The sequence below is a fragment of the Ctenopharyngodon idella genome, chromosome 18 (genome assembly GCF_019924925.1).
Source record: "Ctenopharyngodon idella isolate HZGC_01 chromosome 18, HZGC01, whole genome shotgun sequence".
Taxonomy (NCBI): domain Eukaryota; kingdom Metazoa; phylum Chordata; class Actinopteri; order Cypriniformes; family Xenocyprididae; genus Ctenopharyngodon; species Ctenopharyngodon idella.
This window is the reverse complement of record NC_067237.1, coordinates 35,057,302-35,076,425: the sequence shown is the minus strand read 5'-3', so window position 1 is coordinate 35,076,425 and position 19,124 is coordinate 35,057,302. Positions and strand designations below refer to the sequence as shown.

Genomic DNA, 19,124 nt, shown 5'->3' with positions numbered 1-19,124 from the left:
GTTAAACCATTTAGGGCCTTATAGGTCAGTAGCAATAAGGCTCTACACAAGCCCAGCTGAGGAATAAGGGTCATATCTAGAGAAATGATCAGTCATTTTCTAAAAAAAAACAAAAAACAAATAAGACGTAGGCGGAAGTACCGACCCAGTGTTTACAAAGCGAACGTGCAAAGACATCTGTAATTTTAACGAGCACAGTTTCTATCCTATGATGGGGCCTGAAAAAAGACTGAATTTTTTTATATCTTTTTTTAAATCTTTCTTTTTAGACATCTTTCTTTTTCTATAATTATAAACATAAATGGAAGAATTGAAATTGATCTGTAATTTGCCAGTTCATTTGGATATAGTTGTGGTTTCTTAATGAGAGGCTTAATAACTGCTTAATAACTTGAATGGTCTTGGGACATGACCTAGAGATAGAGACGAGTTAATAATATTGAGAAGAGGCTTTTCTGCTACAGGTAACAACAGTTTCAGTAGGGTATTGAATCTAATATGTTGTTGGTTAAGATGCAATGAAAAGTTTATTAAGCTCTTGTCCTTTTGTCATGATCTTGTGTGGGGACATTTGTGTTACTTGTTTCAGTGCCATGTTGTAGATGTGTTGTAGTCCTATGGTTTCATTGGTCCCCTTGATTGCATTCCCAGTTGTGTTACCTTGTTATCTTATTAGCGTCTGTGTATGAATAGCCCTGTGTTCAGTCTTTGGGGATGTTTACATGACACCGTTTTCAACTAAAAACAGAAAACTTTTTGCGTTTTGGCCATTCATTTACATGACAACAACGTTTTGGTGGCCTGAAAATGCAAACTTTTGAAAATGGGCAAGTTTAAAAGGGCAAGTTTTTAAAAACGATACCGTTGTAAACTGCAAAAACAGGAATCTGTGAAAACGGTGACGACATGCACATGTGTATTATGTGTTTAGTCTATCATCTTATTTGTCAATGCGGAATTAAGGTATTTCTGTGAATGTGCGAGACTTCCGATATATTATAAAATAATAAAAGAAACAATAAGAAAAATAATGAGAAGAATATCAATGTGCAGTAAACTATAAAAATAAGATGGATAGGCATGCACATTTGGCACGAGTGCTCTGTATAAGAATGCATATGAATGCACATAATCTTTCTTTACAAAGTGACATCACCTACTACTTGTCTGGCATGCGTAGTACAGCATTTTTAGTCATTTTCACGGATCCGTGCGAACGGGAATACAGTAGTTTTGATAACGTTGCCATCTGTACAAAGAAAAAACTTTTCTGTTTTTAGTACATTGTTGTCGTGTAAACGTACACTTTGTTCTCATTGTTCTGCGAGGATGTAGCATATGTTTTGCCTTGTCTTGTTTTGGAGTTCTTGTTCATGTTTGGATTACCTCTACTTTCGATTTTCTCAGTGAAGAAATTCATAAAGTCATTACTACTAAACTGTAATAGAATATTCAGTTCAGGTGATGTCTGTTTATTTGTTAATATAGCCACTGTACTAAACAAAACCTTGGGTTGTTTTGGTTATTTTCTCGGTTTGCTCGGCTCTGGCTGCTTTCAGAGCCTTTATATAGAGGGACATACTGTCTTTTCACAAGACTGTCTAAAGACCTATATATGAGTTTGTTTCCATTTGCACTCTAGATTACAAGTTTCTCTCTTGATAGCGTGAGTAATACTGTTGTACCATGGTGCAGTACTTTTCTCTCTAACCTTTTTTAATCTGATGGGTGCAACAGTTTCTATTGTACTAGAGAAAATGGTGTCCATACTTCTAGTCATTTCCTCAAGTTCATTTTGTGTGTTTGGGTACACTGAGCAGCTAAGATAGATCAGGCAGGTTATTTGAGAATCTACCTGTAGTGGTTGGGATAATTGTTCTACCTGGTCAATAATACGGTGTGGTATGGCAAATATAAGCAGCATGCAGTATTTTGCAAGGAGACGTACAATTCATAAAGTTGGGCTTTATTTATTCTCTGTGAGAACGGCACGTCTAAGTTGACCAGCGCTTGCCTTAATCCTAATACTGTCCACTTTTTAATGGGAGGTATGGTTGGGATGGCCAAAGTATATAAAGATGCCGGGGAGTGTGGCGGATGTCTCACCGACGGGGGTGAGGGTAGTCTGTCTTATGTCTTGCAAATCACATTGAACAACTCACTGGCTCATGATCTGGTCTGATTGAGTCTGAGGTAAAACAATTCACTGAATTCACAAGTCTGACTCAACATGAGCCAAGAATGGAAGATCCTCGGAGTGTGATTGCGCGAGTGACTGATGGCGTGAAAAGTAATTTACTAATGCGGCAACACTGTATTTTAGGGTCTTTTAACTAGTTACTTATTAGCATGCATATTAGTAGAATATTGACTATTTGTTAGTACTTATTAAGCACATATTAATGCCTTATTCTGCATGGCCTTATTTTACATTCCTAATCCTACCCAATACCTAACTTAATAACTACCTTACTAACTATTAATAAGTAGTAAATTAGGAGTATATTGAGGGAAAAGTCATAGTTAATAGTTAATATGTGTTCCCTATACTAAAGTGTTGCCACTAATGCTAAATTTTAGGATTTATTATTGTAAATGAAAATCATATTTAGTTTTGTCTGTGTACTAAATCTGCTAGTTTAAGCCCACTGTATGAAATGCTTGAATGTGGACATGTCCACATTTGTGCATTACCATATGAACGGGGTAGGTTTTAGGTAAAACTAAACATAATGTTAAAATAAAGCAAATTAAAGGATTAGCTCACTTCTGAATGAAAATTTCCTGATAATTTACTCACCCCCATGTCATCCAAGATGTTCATGTCTTTCTTTCTTCAGTTGAAAAGAAATTAAGGTTTTTGAGGAAAACATTCCAAGATTCTTCTCCATATAGTGGACTTCAGTGGGGTTCACCAGGTGAAAGGTCCAAATTGCAGTCCCTGTGCAGCTTCAAAGTTCTCTACATGATCCCAGACGAGGAATAAGGGTCTTGTCTAGCGAAACGATCTGCCATTTAAAAAAAAAAAAAAAGTATATACTTTTTAACCACAAATGCTCGTCTTGCACTGCTCTGCGATGTGCCATGCATTATGTTGAAAGGTCATGTGTGACGTAGGCGGAAGCAGGCGTGCCGTTGACACGGGGGACAGGGGGGTCTGCACTGAAGCTGCACTGAAACGCGTGATTTTTTTCCCCAAACGGTTCAGCGTAAATCCCCGCCCTGCAACCAATTTGATTGGCTGAGGTTACAGTGACGGGTAGGTTTAGGGATCAGGGTTGGGTGTAGGCAATCGTTACTGTAATTGACATCGCCAATGAAATGTTCAGAATCGGCTCCAGGGCGGGATTTCTGCTCAACTGGTTTGGGGAAAAAAAATCACGCCACTGAAACTGCAATTTGGACCTTCCACTCAGTGAACCTCACTGAAGTCCACAATATGGAGAAGAATCTTGTAATGTTTTCCTCAAAATCCTTAATTTCTTTTCAACTGAAGAAAGAAAGACATGGACATCTTGGATGACATGGGAATGAGTAAATTATCAGAAATTTTCATTCAGAAGTGAACTAATCCTTTAATGCCCATGCATCTTCCCCGCTGCCATAGCAGTTTCAAATGATGTAAAACTAGTTCACATAGCGTTCTTCTTAAAATGTTAACACATTTTGCCAAATATGTGATGATTTTGCTGAGCAGATGTCCGAAGGCGAGTCAGAGGGTGATGTACTGCAGCTTAAGCAGATGTTCCAAAGGTTCATGTTGGATCAGCAAGAGGCAGTTCAACAAGAAACTATATGGAAAGCGCTCCAGCATCAGTTGGATGACATGGATGCCGTGAATGCAACTGACTACACTCAGGTAAAGGAGGCTATCTGGAGGAAGTATGCCATCAACCATGAAACTTACTGACAGAGATTTGGCACGACATAGAACTGAGCCCTGGTGTCTCTCTCTCTGAAAGACAGCGCAGCACAGATCTTCTTCACAACAACCAATGTCAACATCCCAAGGCAATAGGTCTGCAAATGAGGCAAGTGTAAAATGAACTGAGAACTCTGTTGCCTCTGTTTTAGAGTTTGGTCAATTAGGTCATAAAAGCCAATGTGTCCGCAGTTGTAGAGTGGAATGGGAAAAAAGTCACTGCTTTGATAGATACAGGTTGCATGCAAACCTTAGTTGAATCAGAACTCAGAATCAGATTCAAGAAAAGTTGTTTCTTTTGCTTCCGAATTGTTGCACACTTTTATTTTTTAAGATCAACAAACATTGCTGGACATTCGAACCTCTGTTCTTGCTACCAGCAAGGTCACCACAGAATGTTATATAAATGGACCTTATGGGTCTTTTCCATTGGATATACCAGACTGTATATGCCGATGGCCTCTCGATCTTACATGGCAAAAGTGCAGGAAGAAACGTGGGAAACGTTGGGCTGGGATCTCCGCCCAACAAAAAGCACACCTGCGGGCTCGGTATGAATCTAGCTTTTCAGTCTCAGCATGGGAGTCGGCACACATTGATTCTGTTGTCTGGCTTCGCCCTATCCTCCTTGCTTGTTCGTCTCCTGGCCCTTGGTTCTGCCTTGCCCGCATCGGCAAGACGAGAAGGGGTGAATCGTGCTAATCTTCGTTTCCTGAGAAGAGTCCGGTCTCTCCCATCATCACGCCACCTAAAATTGCCTTGATCAACGCTTGTTCCTTGGCAAAAAAGACCTTTCTGCTAAATGACTTTTTCTCCTTTCACAGGATTTTATGTTTATAACCAAATCTTGGACACAGGTGAGAGATTTTATGTCCCTTTTCTGAAATGGTCCCAAATTACTGCTAATTTTTTTAACTCTCCCCATCAAAATGGTTGAGGGGTTGGTTTAGTGGCTGTTTTAAAACAGACTTTCCTTACGCACTGTCAAATGGTTTCTGTAAAGGTTTTCTCCACCTTTGAAGTTCAATTTCTAAGATTTGAGTAGAAGGGCCCTGTTTTGTTAGCAGTGATCTATCCCCACACAATAATAATCTTCTACATTGTAATCCTTTTATTTTTAATATTTGGCATGTTTGTGTGCTGCTGCGCATCCCTGTGTGTGTAATAAGCAGAGTGTACGCGCGTTGTGCACCCGCATATAGGCGCATATCAATAACGTGCTATTTAAATAACAAAACAAATATTGCGCCATTGACTTTAGACCAGGTTTCAGTTGCTCAATGGCACAGTCTATTTCAGTTGCCTCAAAATAGTAACGTGCCAACAATGCGCCCGAACACACCTCATTTTCAGACCAGCACGTCCATGGGCGCACAAATGGGCGCAAATGCATTTGCTATTTAAACAACGTGATGCAGGACATGAAAATGATAACTTCGTCTGGCTGAAACTAGCAAAAAAACACTTGCGTTGCGCCTGGCGCCGCAATGCGCCAGGTGTATGATAGGCCCTTTAAGTCTTTTAACTTGATTCAGTGGATAAAAGATCCTGCTCATATAGACATAAGCTGTGTCTCATTTCATTTAATTTCGAAGGCTGCATCCTCAAGATTACGAATCCTGTGAAGGATGCGGTATATGGAGTGTCCTTAGCCAGAATTAAACGAGACATCCTTCGTAGGACACACAGGCAGGAAAGGAAACAGGAAGTATATCGTTGCTATGCCAACGCGTTTACGGCAGCCTCGTTGCACTCTCAGCAAATGAATGAAAATTATTAATAAATTTGTAAAGTAATTTTAAAAGAAAATGTATTTACTTGTTTTATTTTGGTTAATGCTTGAGGAGCTGGTTTATGTACAACAGATATCTGTTACAGAGACAAAGGAGGAGGATATTAAGAAGAACAAAGTTTAAAACAAAAACAAGCATGAAACTACTTACATCTAAACACATAGCTGTATGTACATTTGCCGACGCCGCCATTTATTTTTTATTTTTTTCAAATAAATGATGGTTGTTAACAGCGACGCAAAGAATTGTGGGCTATCTGCAGCAGCAAAGGATACACCTCATGCATCCTCCGAATTCCTGTGAAAGAAGGACGCATTCGAAGGTCGCGTTCGGAGTGTCCTACTTACTTTTCTTAAACGATAAAGCCTCAATGACCTATGCAACCTTCAAATGTGACCTCAAGAGGATGCAGCCTTTGAAATGAGACACAGCTATTGTCACATTTTGGACCTAGTGTTTACGCATGGGTTCTCTATTTCTGAGCTTGAAATATCTGACTCGATGCTATCGGACCATACGCTGATTTTACTTTTTTTTTAATCTGTTGAAGCTCAAACACAGTCTCGGTACTATTCTTCTCAATTCCACTTGAACTTTAATCTGCTATTTAATGATCTGAGTTCGCAATTATCACTGGATTCATCGCTTCCTGATCTGGATGTCGACCAACATCTGGAGCTGCTAAATGCCGCGTGACTGGATATTTTAAATGTGACTGCTCCTTTTAAAATGTTTAAACCAAAACCCAGAACAGACCGTTGGCAAACCTCTGATACTCTCTTGCTCAGACAAGCATGCAGAAATGCAGAACAGAAATGGCAAAAGGACAGACTTTAATCTTCATGAGCTGTTCAAGGCTTGCCTACTGGCTTACTAAAATGCTGCAAAGTCTGCAAATACATCTTAGCTTTCTAATTTAATCTCAAACAATTACAAAAGACCAAACATCTTGTTTTCAGTTATAAATGCTGTTTTACATATACCTGTTAATCATATACCAAATCCTTCAAATGCACTCTGTTACCCCTTTTTTTTCATTGATACAATTTTTAATTTAAGACTGCAGGTGATATCTTCATACAATGATCCTTTCACATCTATTCAGCCACTTGCCTCATGGGAGGTCCTTGATCCCATTTTTCTACAATCCCTCACTGAAATTATTGCTACCCTCAAAGCTTCTTTCTGTCTTCATAATGTGATACATCCTCAGCATTTTAAATTGTTAATAGAGTCTGTTAGCCCAGGTCTGTTATCCTTCTTGAACAAAATGTTTACTAAATGGTTCTGTCCCTGCATGCCTGAAAGTGGCCACTGTTACTACTTTACTCAAGAAGACTTACTTAGACACCTCTGTTCTAAAAAAAAAAATAAATTATCATCCTATTTCTGTGGTTCCTTTTATCTTGAAGGTACTGGAAAAAATTGTGATGTGTCAACTTCAGTCATTTTTAAATATGAATCAAATCTCTGTAGTCTTCTAGTCAGGGTTTTAGTTGCTATTGATACTGGTGACTCTGTGATTTTAGTTCTCCTAGACTTACCTGCAACCTTCAGTACTGTTGATCACACATTGTTCCTACAGTCCAAAAAATGCTGGGTTAAAAACAACCCAAGTTTGGTTGAAAATGGACGGTTGAAAAATCTTATCTATCTGAGAGATATTTTTCTGTCAAGATTGCCGGTTTTACCTCCTCTGCTGCTCCCCTTGAATCCGGACTTCCACAGGGCTCTATTCTGGCACAATCGCTCTTCTCTCTCTACATGCTTCCCTTAGGTACGATTCTGAGAAAGTATGGAGTATTTTCTATCTTTTTGCGGATGATACTCAGCTCTACCTACCGATAAAAACATATTTGTTTTCCTTAGCTTTTAACACATGTTAATGTTCCTCCTTGGTATGTTTTAAATTTTTTAATCTGTTTACTTTGCTCTTGTACAGCACTTTTAGCAGTCTTGTTTTAAATGTGCTTTAAATTAACTGAACTGAACTCTTTCTTGAATTATGTGCTCACACTGATCCTCCAGTAATAGTGAGATGTGTTCACAGGGAGGAGAGGCACTATCATGTAATTGATGTATAAATGGGAGTAGTGGGGCAAGCCTATTTGATGAGGATAGGACATTATTCCTATCCTATATATATATATATATATATATATGGATGTTATTCTTAGAGATACTTGTAATGTAGTTCTGACCAGAGTCAGCAACCAGAGTCAAGTCTGAAGTCTTTAAGCTGGAGTCTGAGTCAAGTCTGGAGTGTTTTGTCATGAGTCCGAGTCAAGTCGAGTCATTCCATGCTTTACTAAAAAACAAACAAACAAAAAAACTCATACTCAAAAATCCTATTTTTATTCTAAGGGGTAATGTACATCCAGCCTGTTACTTATGTTGATCCATTACAATGTACAAAACAATCGTCCTGGCAACAAGACAAGTAGTCATTTTCAATACATTCGCTAAGTGGACGCATGTAATAAGTAAGCGCATGACGAGAAAAGGTTAGAAAAGGTTAAGAACCAAAAACACAATGAAAACAACAGAACATGGTAAACTCATTACAGTACACCCCCTTCCAAAAAGGCACGTCCTCGCACCATAAATGGTCCAACAGAGGAGGGTGGGCAGGGGCTGTGGAGGAGGGCGAAGAACTGAAGAAAATCAAAAGGCTTGTTCAACTTCATGCAACTTCATGCGGCGGCTGACTCGAAGCAGTGCATGCCGGTTAGTTAATTTTGTCCGACTTGAGACAGCGCCAATGCCATGTGACTGTGACTGTGTCATGTTTATCAAAATAAAACTGATAAAAAATGTAGACCTCACTACATTGGTATTTAAATACTATATGCTTACGTTGAACTTTATTCTTGTAAAAACAGACGCTGTAAGCAGTACATAAGGTATTGAATGAAAATGTCTCTGAAACATCTGTGTATTAGTCAAATATTGCATTTATTTCACTTAAGCTGTGATAAAATATGCAAACAAGGCATGAGTGTCACTATGGGAAGCAGAAAGTGTCCGAACTCACGTTTCTGTTTTCAGCTCCTCCCCGACTGCACGCAGCTACTCTCGCCAATCGGTTGCATCCAGCCACAGCCGATGTTTTACACAACTAAAAAGAGTCCAGGAAAAACAACTTAGTCCAAGGATGAGTGGATGGTGTGAGGAGCCAAGGGGAAGCCAGGAACAGGAGGAGCCAGATGTAGAACCAGAGGCCAGCCAGGACAAGCCCCAGGGTGGAGTTGAAGGCGGGAGTAGCCATTGTATAGCCTTGATGGTAGGCACCATGGGGACAGCCGACGGCGATACCGCTGCTGAAGATGGAGACCCAGGTGGAGATGACAAGCCGAGAGATGAGCCCACGAGAGACCGATGGCACTGGAGACCGAGGTGGAGCCGCGGTGACGAGGACAGAGGCGGAGCCGGTGGGACCAAAGATGAAGGCGGAACCGTGGGCAGGGCGGAGCCAGACAGAGCCGAAGGCGCAGACAAGACGATGTCTGACCAAGGTGGAAGGAATTAATCCTAAAGTAATTAATCCAGTAGCTTTTCTCTCCATGACAACAAAAGCAGACTACTGTTGTTAGCAGTTAGCAGCACTAAACATTAACAATAAGACCTGTTGGCAGGGAGGGGCTGTGTTGTGGGTGAGGACCTGTCCTGAGTAAATTCAGTCTCAAGTCACACAACAGCATACAATTCAAATATCTGAAAATATAATTTTTACTAGTCAAAATTGAATTAGAAATATCTCTAATTACGTTTGCGTATGACGTGTCAGTTGAAGATATCTATGACGTCATTACAGGACGGATATCTTGAATAGTATTTAGACTAGTCAAAACGTATTTAGAGAGATCTCGAATTTAATTTCTTACTAGTCTAATTACAACTGCAGATATCTCTAATTATCATTCTGACTAATCAATTTATAATTATGACTAGTCATACAATTGTAACTATATCTAAAATATATTAATGGATAATCAAACCATAGTTTTATATGCCATACACCCTCCTAAATCTTTGAATACTGCACCACATGATGGCGCTAAGTATTCACCGTTATGCACGTCGCCACTTCTTAGGGTGATCTCTGATGATTTTTGATCACTAAATACTAAACAAAATTAGTTAATGAAAATAGTAGACAACAAAATTAATTTGGTTTATTAAGACTTTCTGTTACTAACCACCTCTCTCAGAGTTCACTGTGCGTCTCAGTTGAGGCAGACACCATTGGGACACTCACACTAGCTCACATGACGTCATGTGAACTTGGGAACTCTTGTGCCCTCCCTGCACTACTACAGTCTCAATCTGACAACACACACTGCAAAAACGGAAAGCGCACCTTGTGACGACAGTTAAACAACGCAAACTTTCCGGAGTTTAGAGCACACACATATATATATATATATATATATATATTTTAATTTATCGAGGGAAATGGAATGGAATTCTTTCATACGGGCTGAAAAACAGGAGTAGAGAGCAAGGTTATAGTCTTCACTCAGAGGTATGCTGTATTTCTTTATATAAATCTTGTAAAGTTTTCGCGCGAGCACTGTTTGTTCTTTTTGTGAACGAGGGTTATTAACGCGCGATTAAGCGCGATGAATGTTGTGTACAGAGGATGAGGGGTATTTATTTATTTATTTATTTATTTATTTATTTATTTATTTTTACCCCAGCCTCAACCCCCCCCCCCCCCCCCCCCCTCTTTTCATTGCATTCTTTTCCCAATGCAATGAAAGTGAATAGTGACTAAGACTGTAAAATATAATTTTGTTCCTTTTAAATAAGAAAGTCATACAGGTTTGGAACGATATTAGAGTTCGTAAATGCATGTCTGCTTATTTATTTATTTATTTGATGGATTGAACCGTCTCTTTAGGTTGCAGTTATTAAACGATTAGTACATAACTTTCAGGGCACAGTTCAACTTCCACTCATGCAACTTTGCCCTCTCTCTTTCAGTTCAGACAAGGGTCACAATGATTGCTGAGTGATTGAGTGGACTCATTATGGATATTGGCAACGAAGTGGATCTCTCCAACAGCAATATCACTCCTCTTTGGAAAAGACGGAGCGAAAATAACATGAAGCCCAAGCCCAGACCTCACAGTTACCAAATAGATGGTGTTCTTATGACAGACTTTCCTGCGGATGATAGGTGCATGTTCACTCTCACCCAGCAGGCTGAGAAGATCAGCACCACTGCGTCAAACACTACAGTGCTGAAACACACTCTCAACAAACCCACAAAGAAGACTAGGGTGGTTCGGAGCATCAGTATTGGATATTTATCTAACGGCCGGTTCTCTCTGTCAAACTTTACTAAATCGGACAATGATAAGAATGCAGAGGCTACTTCTTCCCCTAAAACACCATTGTTGCCCACCAAGAATGGGAATGGACTCAGTGTTTGGCATGATATAACAGAGCCCCTTAAACGTCTCTCTAGTCAGCTCACCCTCACCTCTCAAAGGGATCAGATTGTTTTTGGGGATGCGTCTCCACCGCCAGACACAGTTTCACCAAAACCTATCACCTCAAACATATCACCTCAGATCTCCACACGGTCACGCCAATCGCAGGATGTCCCTGGGTCTCCCATTGGCCTCCGGAGCTCCCCGCTTCACAGTTCCACCTCCAGCATTCCCTCCATTTCCTCCAACCTTAGCCTTCCCTTAGACCCCCTAACGCCCTGCAGCCCCTCCCCTGCTGAAAGGCCGGGGGGCATCCTGTTGCAGAGGCAGAGTTCCGGGTCATCTCAGGGCTCGGAGGGCAAGCAGCCCCCTTCCCCGATAATACTGAGCACCCACAGTCCTGCAGCGCAGAAGATGGGCACCCAGCAGATCATCCCCAGGGGTCTGGTCTCTGACTCACGCTTCAGCAAGCCCTCTCAAAAGTTTATGGACACTGGTAAAGGTGCCTTCCGACCGCGAAGCATGTTTGAGACTTCTTCTTTCTCCACCAGTAAGGATGATGAACTGGATAGAGATGAGAATGCAGGACTACTGACAAGAGGCCAGCGCTCCAAATCATATCGCCGAGCAATGTTCAGTGGTGTAGATATAGACATTCTATCATTAGACCCAAAGGCCAAACGCCTGTCCCAACCTGTGCTGAAAGGAGTCGCTGAAGAGAGACAGTCTAACCCGAGTCCATACAAGAGCAAAGTGAGTTGAATGCTAAATATTGTAAAAAATTTACACAAACTTGTTCTTCTTATGTTGTGGTCATAATGTGGATGCATCTCAAAACTTTTGGAAATCCTAATATGTGTGTTGTTTTGTAATTATAGAATTATATTGTATTGTTTTTTTACTGCTCAATGAAGGAGAGATTGTGTATGTATATACAGTAGAGATGCGTGGATCAGCTCTAACATCACCTGAATCTGCTGTTAAAATATAAATCAGCTACCCGCCATTCACCCGAACCTATGATTTTCTCTGATTTAGATATCGTCAAATTACAATTAATCTAATTTTCTTAAGTTGATGATATGGTAACATACAATATTACATTTAAAAACAACTGATTTTAGTGTTTAGTTATTTTATTGATTTAGACAAAATATTCTATAATTTTAATATTACCCATTTACCATTTTTAATATTGATGTACTGCATGCCTTGTATGATGCATAAGAAGCACTTGCTTATGGGATCAAACTTGAGAATAAATGGCAGTAAATTGTCCTCTAACAGATTTGTGATTGAGCAGTATTTAGGTCTGTGACCACTGCCTTCAAATTAACCTTGTCAGGCAGCACTATCTAAAGACAAAAATGACATATTTATGATCAAAGAGGTCAAAGATTGCATGTGACAGTAGGCAGAATTTGTGGGCATCGTGAACAATGACAGCACACTGTGATAATGGACCTAACAGCCCAATAAAAACACCATTTCATTTCTTTAAAGAAGACAGGAGTAAGTAAAGAGCAATATTTGAATATTGGCTAGTTTTGTGGGTGTATTGTTCTAGGGTGCCAATAACTGTGGTCTGGTCAGCATGTATTAAAGAAAAACATTTGTTTAATAATGTGATTTTCCCCCACTTTCACTTTTTTTATTTCAATGAAAGGTTAGTCTTTCGAGAATTTTTTTGAATGAAAGATTAAATACATAAACAATGTCAAAATCTAATTAGTCAAGCCCAACTAATCAATCACTTGTGCTTTCTGCAGAATGTGGAGCGGAAGAAAGGCCTCCCAACCCAACGGACGTTTGACAGTGAGGGTAAGCATTGGAGAATCCTCCAGACTTTTCTGTCTGCTATATAGAGAACACCCAACCGAGACTAGGTGAACTCTGCTTCATTTGATAGGCATGATGAAATGTTTTCATCTATGATAGGTCCTTTAATCTGGGCTCTACAGTGCAACCATTTCAGTTGCATTTCTTGCGACTGAGAAAATATTAGGCCACATCAGTGCGAGTGACTTTATGAATAGTTGAATAATACAACTGGAATAAAACTCCCAAGATGCATCTCTACTGCGCAACCATTACTTTGTGCAAATGCGGGTGCTTTCCAAGCTTTTCAGTCAACAAAGCAAGCATGAAAAAGTTATGTGATGGATTGTGAGATTGTGTTTTTGTGTATTTAGGTTTACAATATGAAACAGGATAACATGAGCTGCTGTTGTTTCTTATCAGCCTGTCAAATTAAATTTGGAATATTAGAAATAGGGCCAGAAATGAATGGGGCTTGGGGCAAAAAAGCCCCCAAAATTCAAGATATGGGGGCTTGTGTATGCAATATCACACAATCAAGAATGCCGTTTTCCCCAAATGCAAATGTGTGATATTCACCTCGTACATGCTTATACTGGTAATCTTATGCGTTGTTCACTCATAGCAGATAACGGTAATTTACTGCTAATCTTACAGCTTCACATATTGGAAAATTGTACACACTGTATGTGTAAAAGGGGCTATTGACAAAGGCAGTGACTTGCTGCCAAAATTGTATATTAGCTGTTTTAGTTTCATAATTAAAGTAATTCATTTTTTTTTTTTTTTTTTTTTTAAATCATTCCATTTTTCTATATTAAAAATTTTATATTTAAAGCTGCAGTATGTAAGTTTTTTTTTTTTTTGGTTAAAAATTAAAAATCAGTTATTGAGCAAGTACAAAAGGCATACGTGTTCAAAAGTTTCTCCCTACAATACCCTTATTTGGAACATTAAGCTTATAAAAAATATTTATAATTTGAGCTGTTGGGTCCGATTTTGTGGGAAATGGCAATTTGAAGTCATTCGTCTTTGCGTTGTTACATCATGTCTGTAAACAGAAAGAAGATGACCCGGGTACTATATGGCATGTGCTGAGGAGGCAGTTGCTAGAATTTAAACTTGTCATCTAGATGTCTGCTTTTAATATAGAAAGGTCTAAATGGCAATCATCTTTGACATCTGGGGAATCACCTGTCAAAACTTAGAAACATTGAACTGCAGAGAGCCTGCAATCAAAAAAGAAAGCGACAGATCCAGTTCAAAGTCAGTCACTGTTTGTGGATACTATAGAAATGAATGAGCAGTGCCGTTGTTGTGCTAAATTTCATTTTTTCACATAGCCTATATTGTGTAAAATATGTACGTGTGCGATTGGCTGCTATGTAAGTGGACCTCACGTAGAACAAGCCTTAAATGAATTTCACTCTGCAAGAAATAGTGAAAAGTAAAGTTTAACTGAAATGAATACTTCACTTAGGGGTATGGTGTCTTTTTTTTGTATTGAGTTTATCAACACAAAGTAATATGTTATATATAGACACCATGCGATGCAGACAAATCTGAAAATGTAAGGGAGTTAATGTGTGAGGACTTTTTTTTTTTTTTATCAACTGCATACATTTTGGCAGAAGTGTGTGTTTTTATTGGAATTTTAATTTCACCCTCATTTACTTTCCTAAATCTATTTGACACTAGGTACACAAAATAGTTACTTGTAAGGCCAAATGTCCCATTGAAACCCATTAAACTGCAATTTTTAATCAAGGGCCATTTAACTATAACATGATGCAGTCTTCGTTAATAGGCTTTCATTCTGTTGGCAAGGCTTCAAAATTAAAAATGTTACTAAATTTTTTTCTTTACCAGATGGCGTCATTTTATCAGGTTTGGCCTATAAAGCAAATACTTGCTTTTTCCTGTTTTCTGCTTCTGCTGTATTATATAACTAATTGAATACATTATGCAGCTATAATTGTGTGGATGGGTTGGTATGGATGTCAGAGTGTGGTTTGTATGTGTGTACTAAAAATTGTGTGTGTGTGTGTGTGTGTGTGTGCATGTAATATTTGAGAGAGAGAGAAATTATAGGCTACTGTACTGCAAATTACTAATCCCACCGCTGTGTACCAGTGGAGATTTACTGGCATCTAATGGAAAAAGTTTGCTACTGCGCCCAAATGAAATCTTATTAAAAACTCATTTTTTGAGATATCATCCTCAAATTTAGAATACAATTTGTTTAGATTTGTGGCTTTGATTTTCTAGCAGTTTTTCAGAGTTCAACATTTTTTATAAAATACATATTTTATATAAAAAAAAAATCATAAAAAATTTTCATAAACATTTCAATTTCTATTAGTGCAATATAATCCCATGTGGAATCAATTCTGCTTATTTCTGTACTTAAATTATTCTCATTTCTGCTGCCTATTACCCCCTTCCATAACATATCAAATGTAATATCAATTTTACAACAGTACACTTGCCAAAATTATGCTGCCCTCCCCAGTTCCGATGTACAGGAGACATTTCTGGCTGTGAAGTGTGTTTGATGAGAAGATTGTGACTAAATATATTTACAAAATATTACTTATTGTAAAATGTTATTCCAATTTAAATAAATAAATAAATAAATAAATAATAAATAAATGTTCTAATGTATTTCAGATGTAATTTATTCCTGTGATCAAAGCTGAATTTTCAGCATCATTACTCCAGTCTTCAGTGTCACATGATCCTTCAGAAATCATTCTAATATGCTGATTTGCTGCTCAAGAAACATTTCTGATTATTATCGATGTTGTGCTGCTTCAAATTTGTGTGGAAACCATAATACATTTGTCTTCTATGATTCTTTGAATAGAAATAGAAATTTCTGTTTTTTAAAGAGTGTTTATGTAACAACTGTCACTTATGATCAATTTAATGTATCAAATGGGACATGGGACACCGTACTTGACCACATGTCACTTTAAAATTATTGTCTGACAGTTGCCGAAGACCCATTCCTCAATGCTGATGTTTCTTCAGTGTGTTTAGTTATTTTACTTGCATATAGGCCTACACATTGATCCTGTTATTTACAGGCAAATAATAGATTGCACGACCCATATGTCTCATACCCTGTTGGTTTATCAAAAAATTAGAAGACTTGAACGTTTGATGTTGTCGTGGTGTAACTTGGGTGGAAAAGATTTGGTTTCAAAAAGCTTTGAAGAGCAAAACCAACATGAACTTTATTTATTTATTTTATTTGTCATTTTTAAGTTTGAATTTCAAAAATACATTTAACAAACAATGTTTATCCACATAAGGATGCAATAATGACATAAAATAAATAGAATGGAATGAAAATAGAAGGGCAACACAAACATATATTAAATTCATTGGCTGAACCGATATCAACAAATGACATCATGTGCATGCATGCGGAGGGCAGTCGAATTCTGTCAGGGGGTGCTTCTCAATACACAAATTGATGCTTTCTCGTTTCCTCGCTCCTCCGTCCTCCAGCCTGTGACCCGTAAACCGATCAAACTCAACCAGTTGAGGAACTGGGGGTGCTTCTCATTTCTTATTTGTGCATCCTCGTTTCCTTTCCTCGCACCTCAGCTACACCCCCGTAGGATGTGAGGGGAGGATGCAAGGAAAGAAAACGAGGATAGAGGAATCGGAGGAAATGTTATTTGTATATTGGATTGTTCTTGATTCCTCTAGCGCCACTTCAAAGTGTTGTCAGCTGCGCTCAAGAGAGATCTGCCCTTATGTTGTTAAAGTTTGGCTATTTAAAAAAATTCATAATAAATATTAATAAAGCAAGATGCATCGTTAATACGTTTTTACTGATCGGATAGCTATCTGGTTTGTTAAAACGGTTCCATTTACACTTGGCCACATGTCTCCACAAAATGAATATAAACCCAATCTTTAATTCCCGCGCTATATGCAAATTTAATGGAATTCATGTCAACGAAAGCAACAGATATGCGCTGCATTTTATTTATCATCAGCTAATTTCAAGATCAAAAATCACAATAGGAGAAAGAGCGGTATCAGCACTGGTAAGATCATTAAGTCTCAATACATTTAATGAAGATGACTGTGTTGACTGTCTGCGACTTACTTTCAGTTTCATTTGCGGCAGTTTGTGCATTGGCTTGCTGAAGAGTTACTCAGCTACTCATATGCTGTGATGCGTGTTGCAGTAGCGCTGTCATATCTGGCTATATCATGTCATATAGCCTATAAAGCGTTTCAGAGAGCATTTACACCTGGGCTGCGTCCGAAAGCTTAAAAAGGCTGCGTTTGGAGGATGCATTCCAGGGTAGGAAGGCATCAAGGCACATCCGAATCCAATGTTAGTTTCACTTCCCCTCTCCTGAGATGCTATCATCTGATCGAATTAGATCGAAGCATAGATGTAGCGAAGCTACTGGAAGGCAAGCCTGCAAGGTTAACAAAAAACAAAAAACATAACGCCTGAGGCCAATTTTTAATTGATGTCAATGTAGGAGAGGCTTCACTATGCTGAATAAACTGCTTTTGTGGGAAAATGGCTTATCATTTAATGAATTGACAGCAAATCGGCTAATCTTTAACATGTTTGTCTGAAACATTTGTTTTGGATTTATCTATTTTTAGATTTTACACCAAAAAAAAAAAAAAAAATGCTTTTTTATAAGAGAAGGCAAAATATAATTAAATATAACAGTAAATTATAACAGTTGGCGAAAAGTGTCCGTATAACTAACTACTTCCGGCGAGATTCTGAAGTGCACATTTGCTGGACACTTTACTATACCGTGAGGCCACGGGAGAGGATTTATTAATGGCAGTGAAGCTGACGCTGGTAGGTCACGTGACAGTAACAACATGGTGGATGTAATACGTCCGAATTTCACTCATACTACCCACATTCATGCTATATTGAACATACTGTTTTTTAACGGTCGCGAAGTAAGTTCAAATTCAAATGTAGTGCCTACTCAGACAATATGCGATTTCGGATGCAGCACATTTCTGGATGTATCCTTCACTGCCTTTGATATCCCACAACCCTGTGCATTCCATTCCGTGAAAGATGAGCTAAAAAATAAAGATGGTGTCTGAAAGATGCGGTTTGTGGTCAGTTTTTGTGTAAATGTACATTTTTGACAAACGTTTTCCATTTTAATGTAATTTCTAGTGAGAAATTGCTATTGCAGTAATTAAATATTCACTTGGTTATTACCAAAGCTCATTCTATTTTTTTTTTTTTTTTTTTTGAAGATCATTAAACTGTAATGCTGCCTCAGAAGCCTGTTTGAAATCAGTTTCGTGAGGTACCGTCATGCGCAAACGCAAGAAGTCATTGCCTGCTAAGCCAGAGAGGCAAGTCAGCTGCCTAAATTTTCGGATGCAGTCCTGGTCTTTACAAATACACATAGCTATCCGATCAGAGAAAACATATGAAGTGACCAGGTGTAAACAGGCCCTAATTTGCAATGTGTGATTTGATCTGACTGAGCAAACATTAGATCTAAACGTCAGTAACGTGATTTATTTTAAAACATTTACGTTTTCATTTGGTCAAAACAAAAGCAGCAGATATGATATATATTCTTGTTCAGATGCCTTTTTTTTTTTTTTTTTTTTTTTTAGATATATGCCTAGTAGTATGTAGGCCTACTTCTTTTTGCCATTACGATGTACAATAACAGATCTGCTCTGATGTGGTGATCAATGATCATGTGTGCTCTGTATGTATGCTAATTATGTCATCTATCACGTCAAACCTGTGGTATACAGCACAGTTTTAATAGTAAAACAGTGAGCGCATCAACTATAAATACATCTGGGGTGTCAGTAGACAGTTGCGGTGCATTGCTAGGTGAAAGTAAGGCTACATTCACACTGTCAGTCCAAATCCGATTATTTGTGTATCCAATTCGAATCTGATCTAAAATTATTGACTGTCCACATTGTGTATTGCAACTGCTCAGATTTGATTTGTGTGTCCCATACTGCTCTTTTGTTTTTCGGAATATCTGCATTGGTTTCTATGGCAATGACGATGTGTTGGTAGGTATACGCTAAAAACAACAACCGCAACAGCAGGGGTTTGCAATACAGATATTGTCTAATTTACAACATGACAATGTGTAGCCACCA

General features: G+C 38.5%; 1 protein-coding gene across 1 annotated transcript in view; it reads left to right on the top strand.

Annotated features, from left to right (window-relative positions):
- Window positions 1-10,032: 10,032 nt before the first annotated feature.
- Window positions 10,033-19,124, top strand: part of LOC127500291 (rho guanine nucleotide exchange factor 26-like) — a 57,180-nt gene continuing 48,088 nt past the window's right edge. The window contains exons 1-3 of the mRNA XM_051871376.1: window positions 10,033-10,240; window positions 10,702-11,906; window positions 12,923-12,974. Coding sequence (XP_051727336.1) covers window positions 10,749-11,906; window positions 12,923-12,974 — 1,210 coding nt within the window. The 5' untranslated portion in view covers window positions 10,033-10,240; window positions 10,702-10,748. The remainder of the gene's footprint in view (window positions 10,241-10,701; window positions 11,907-12,922; window positions 12,975-19,124) is intronic.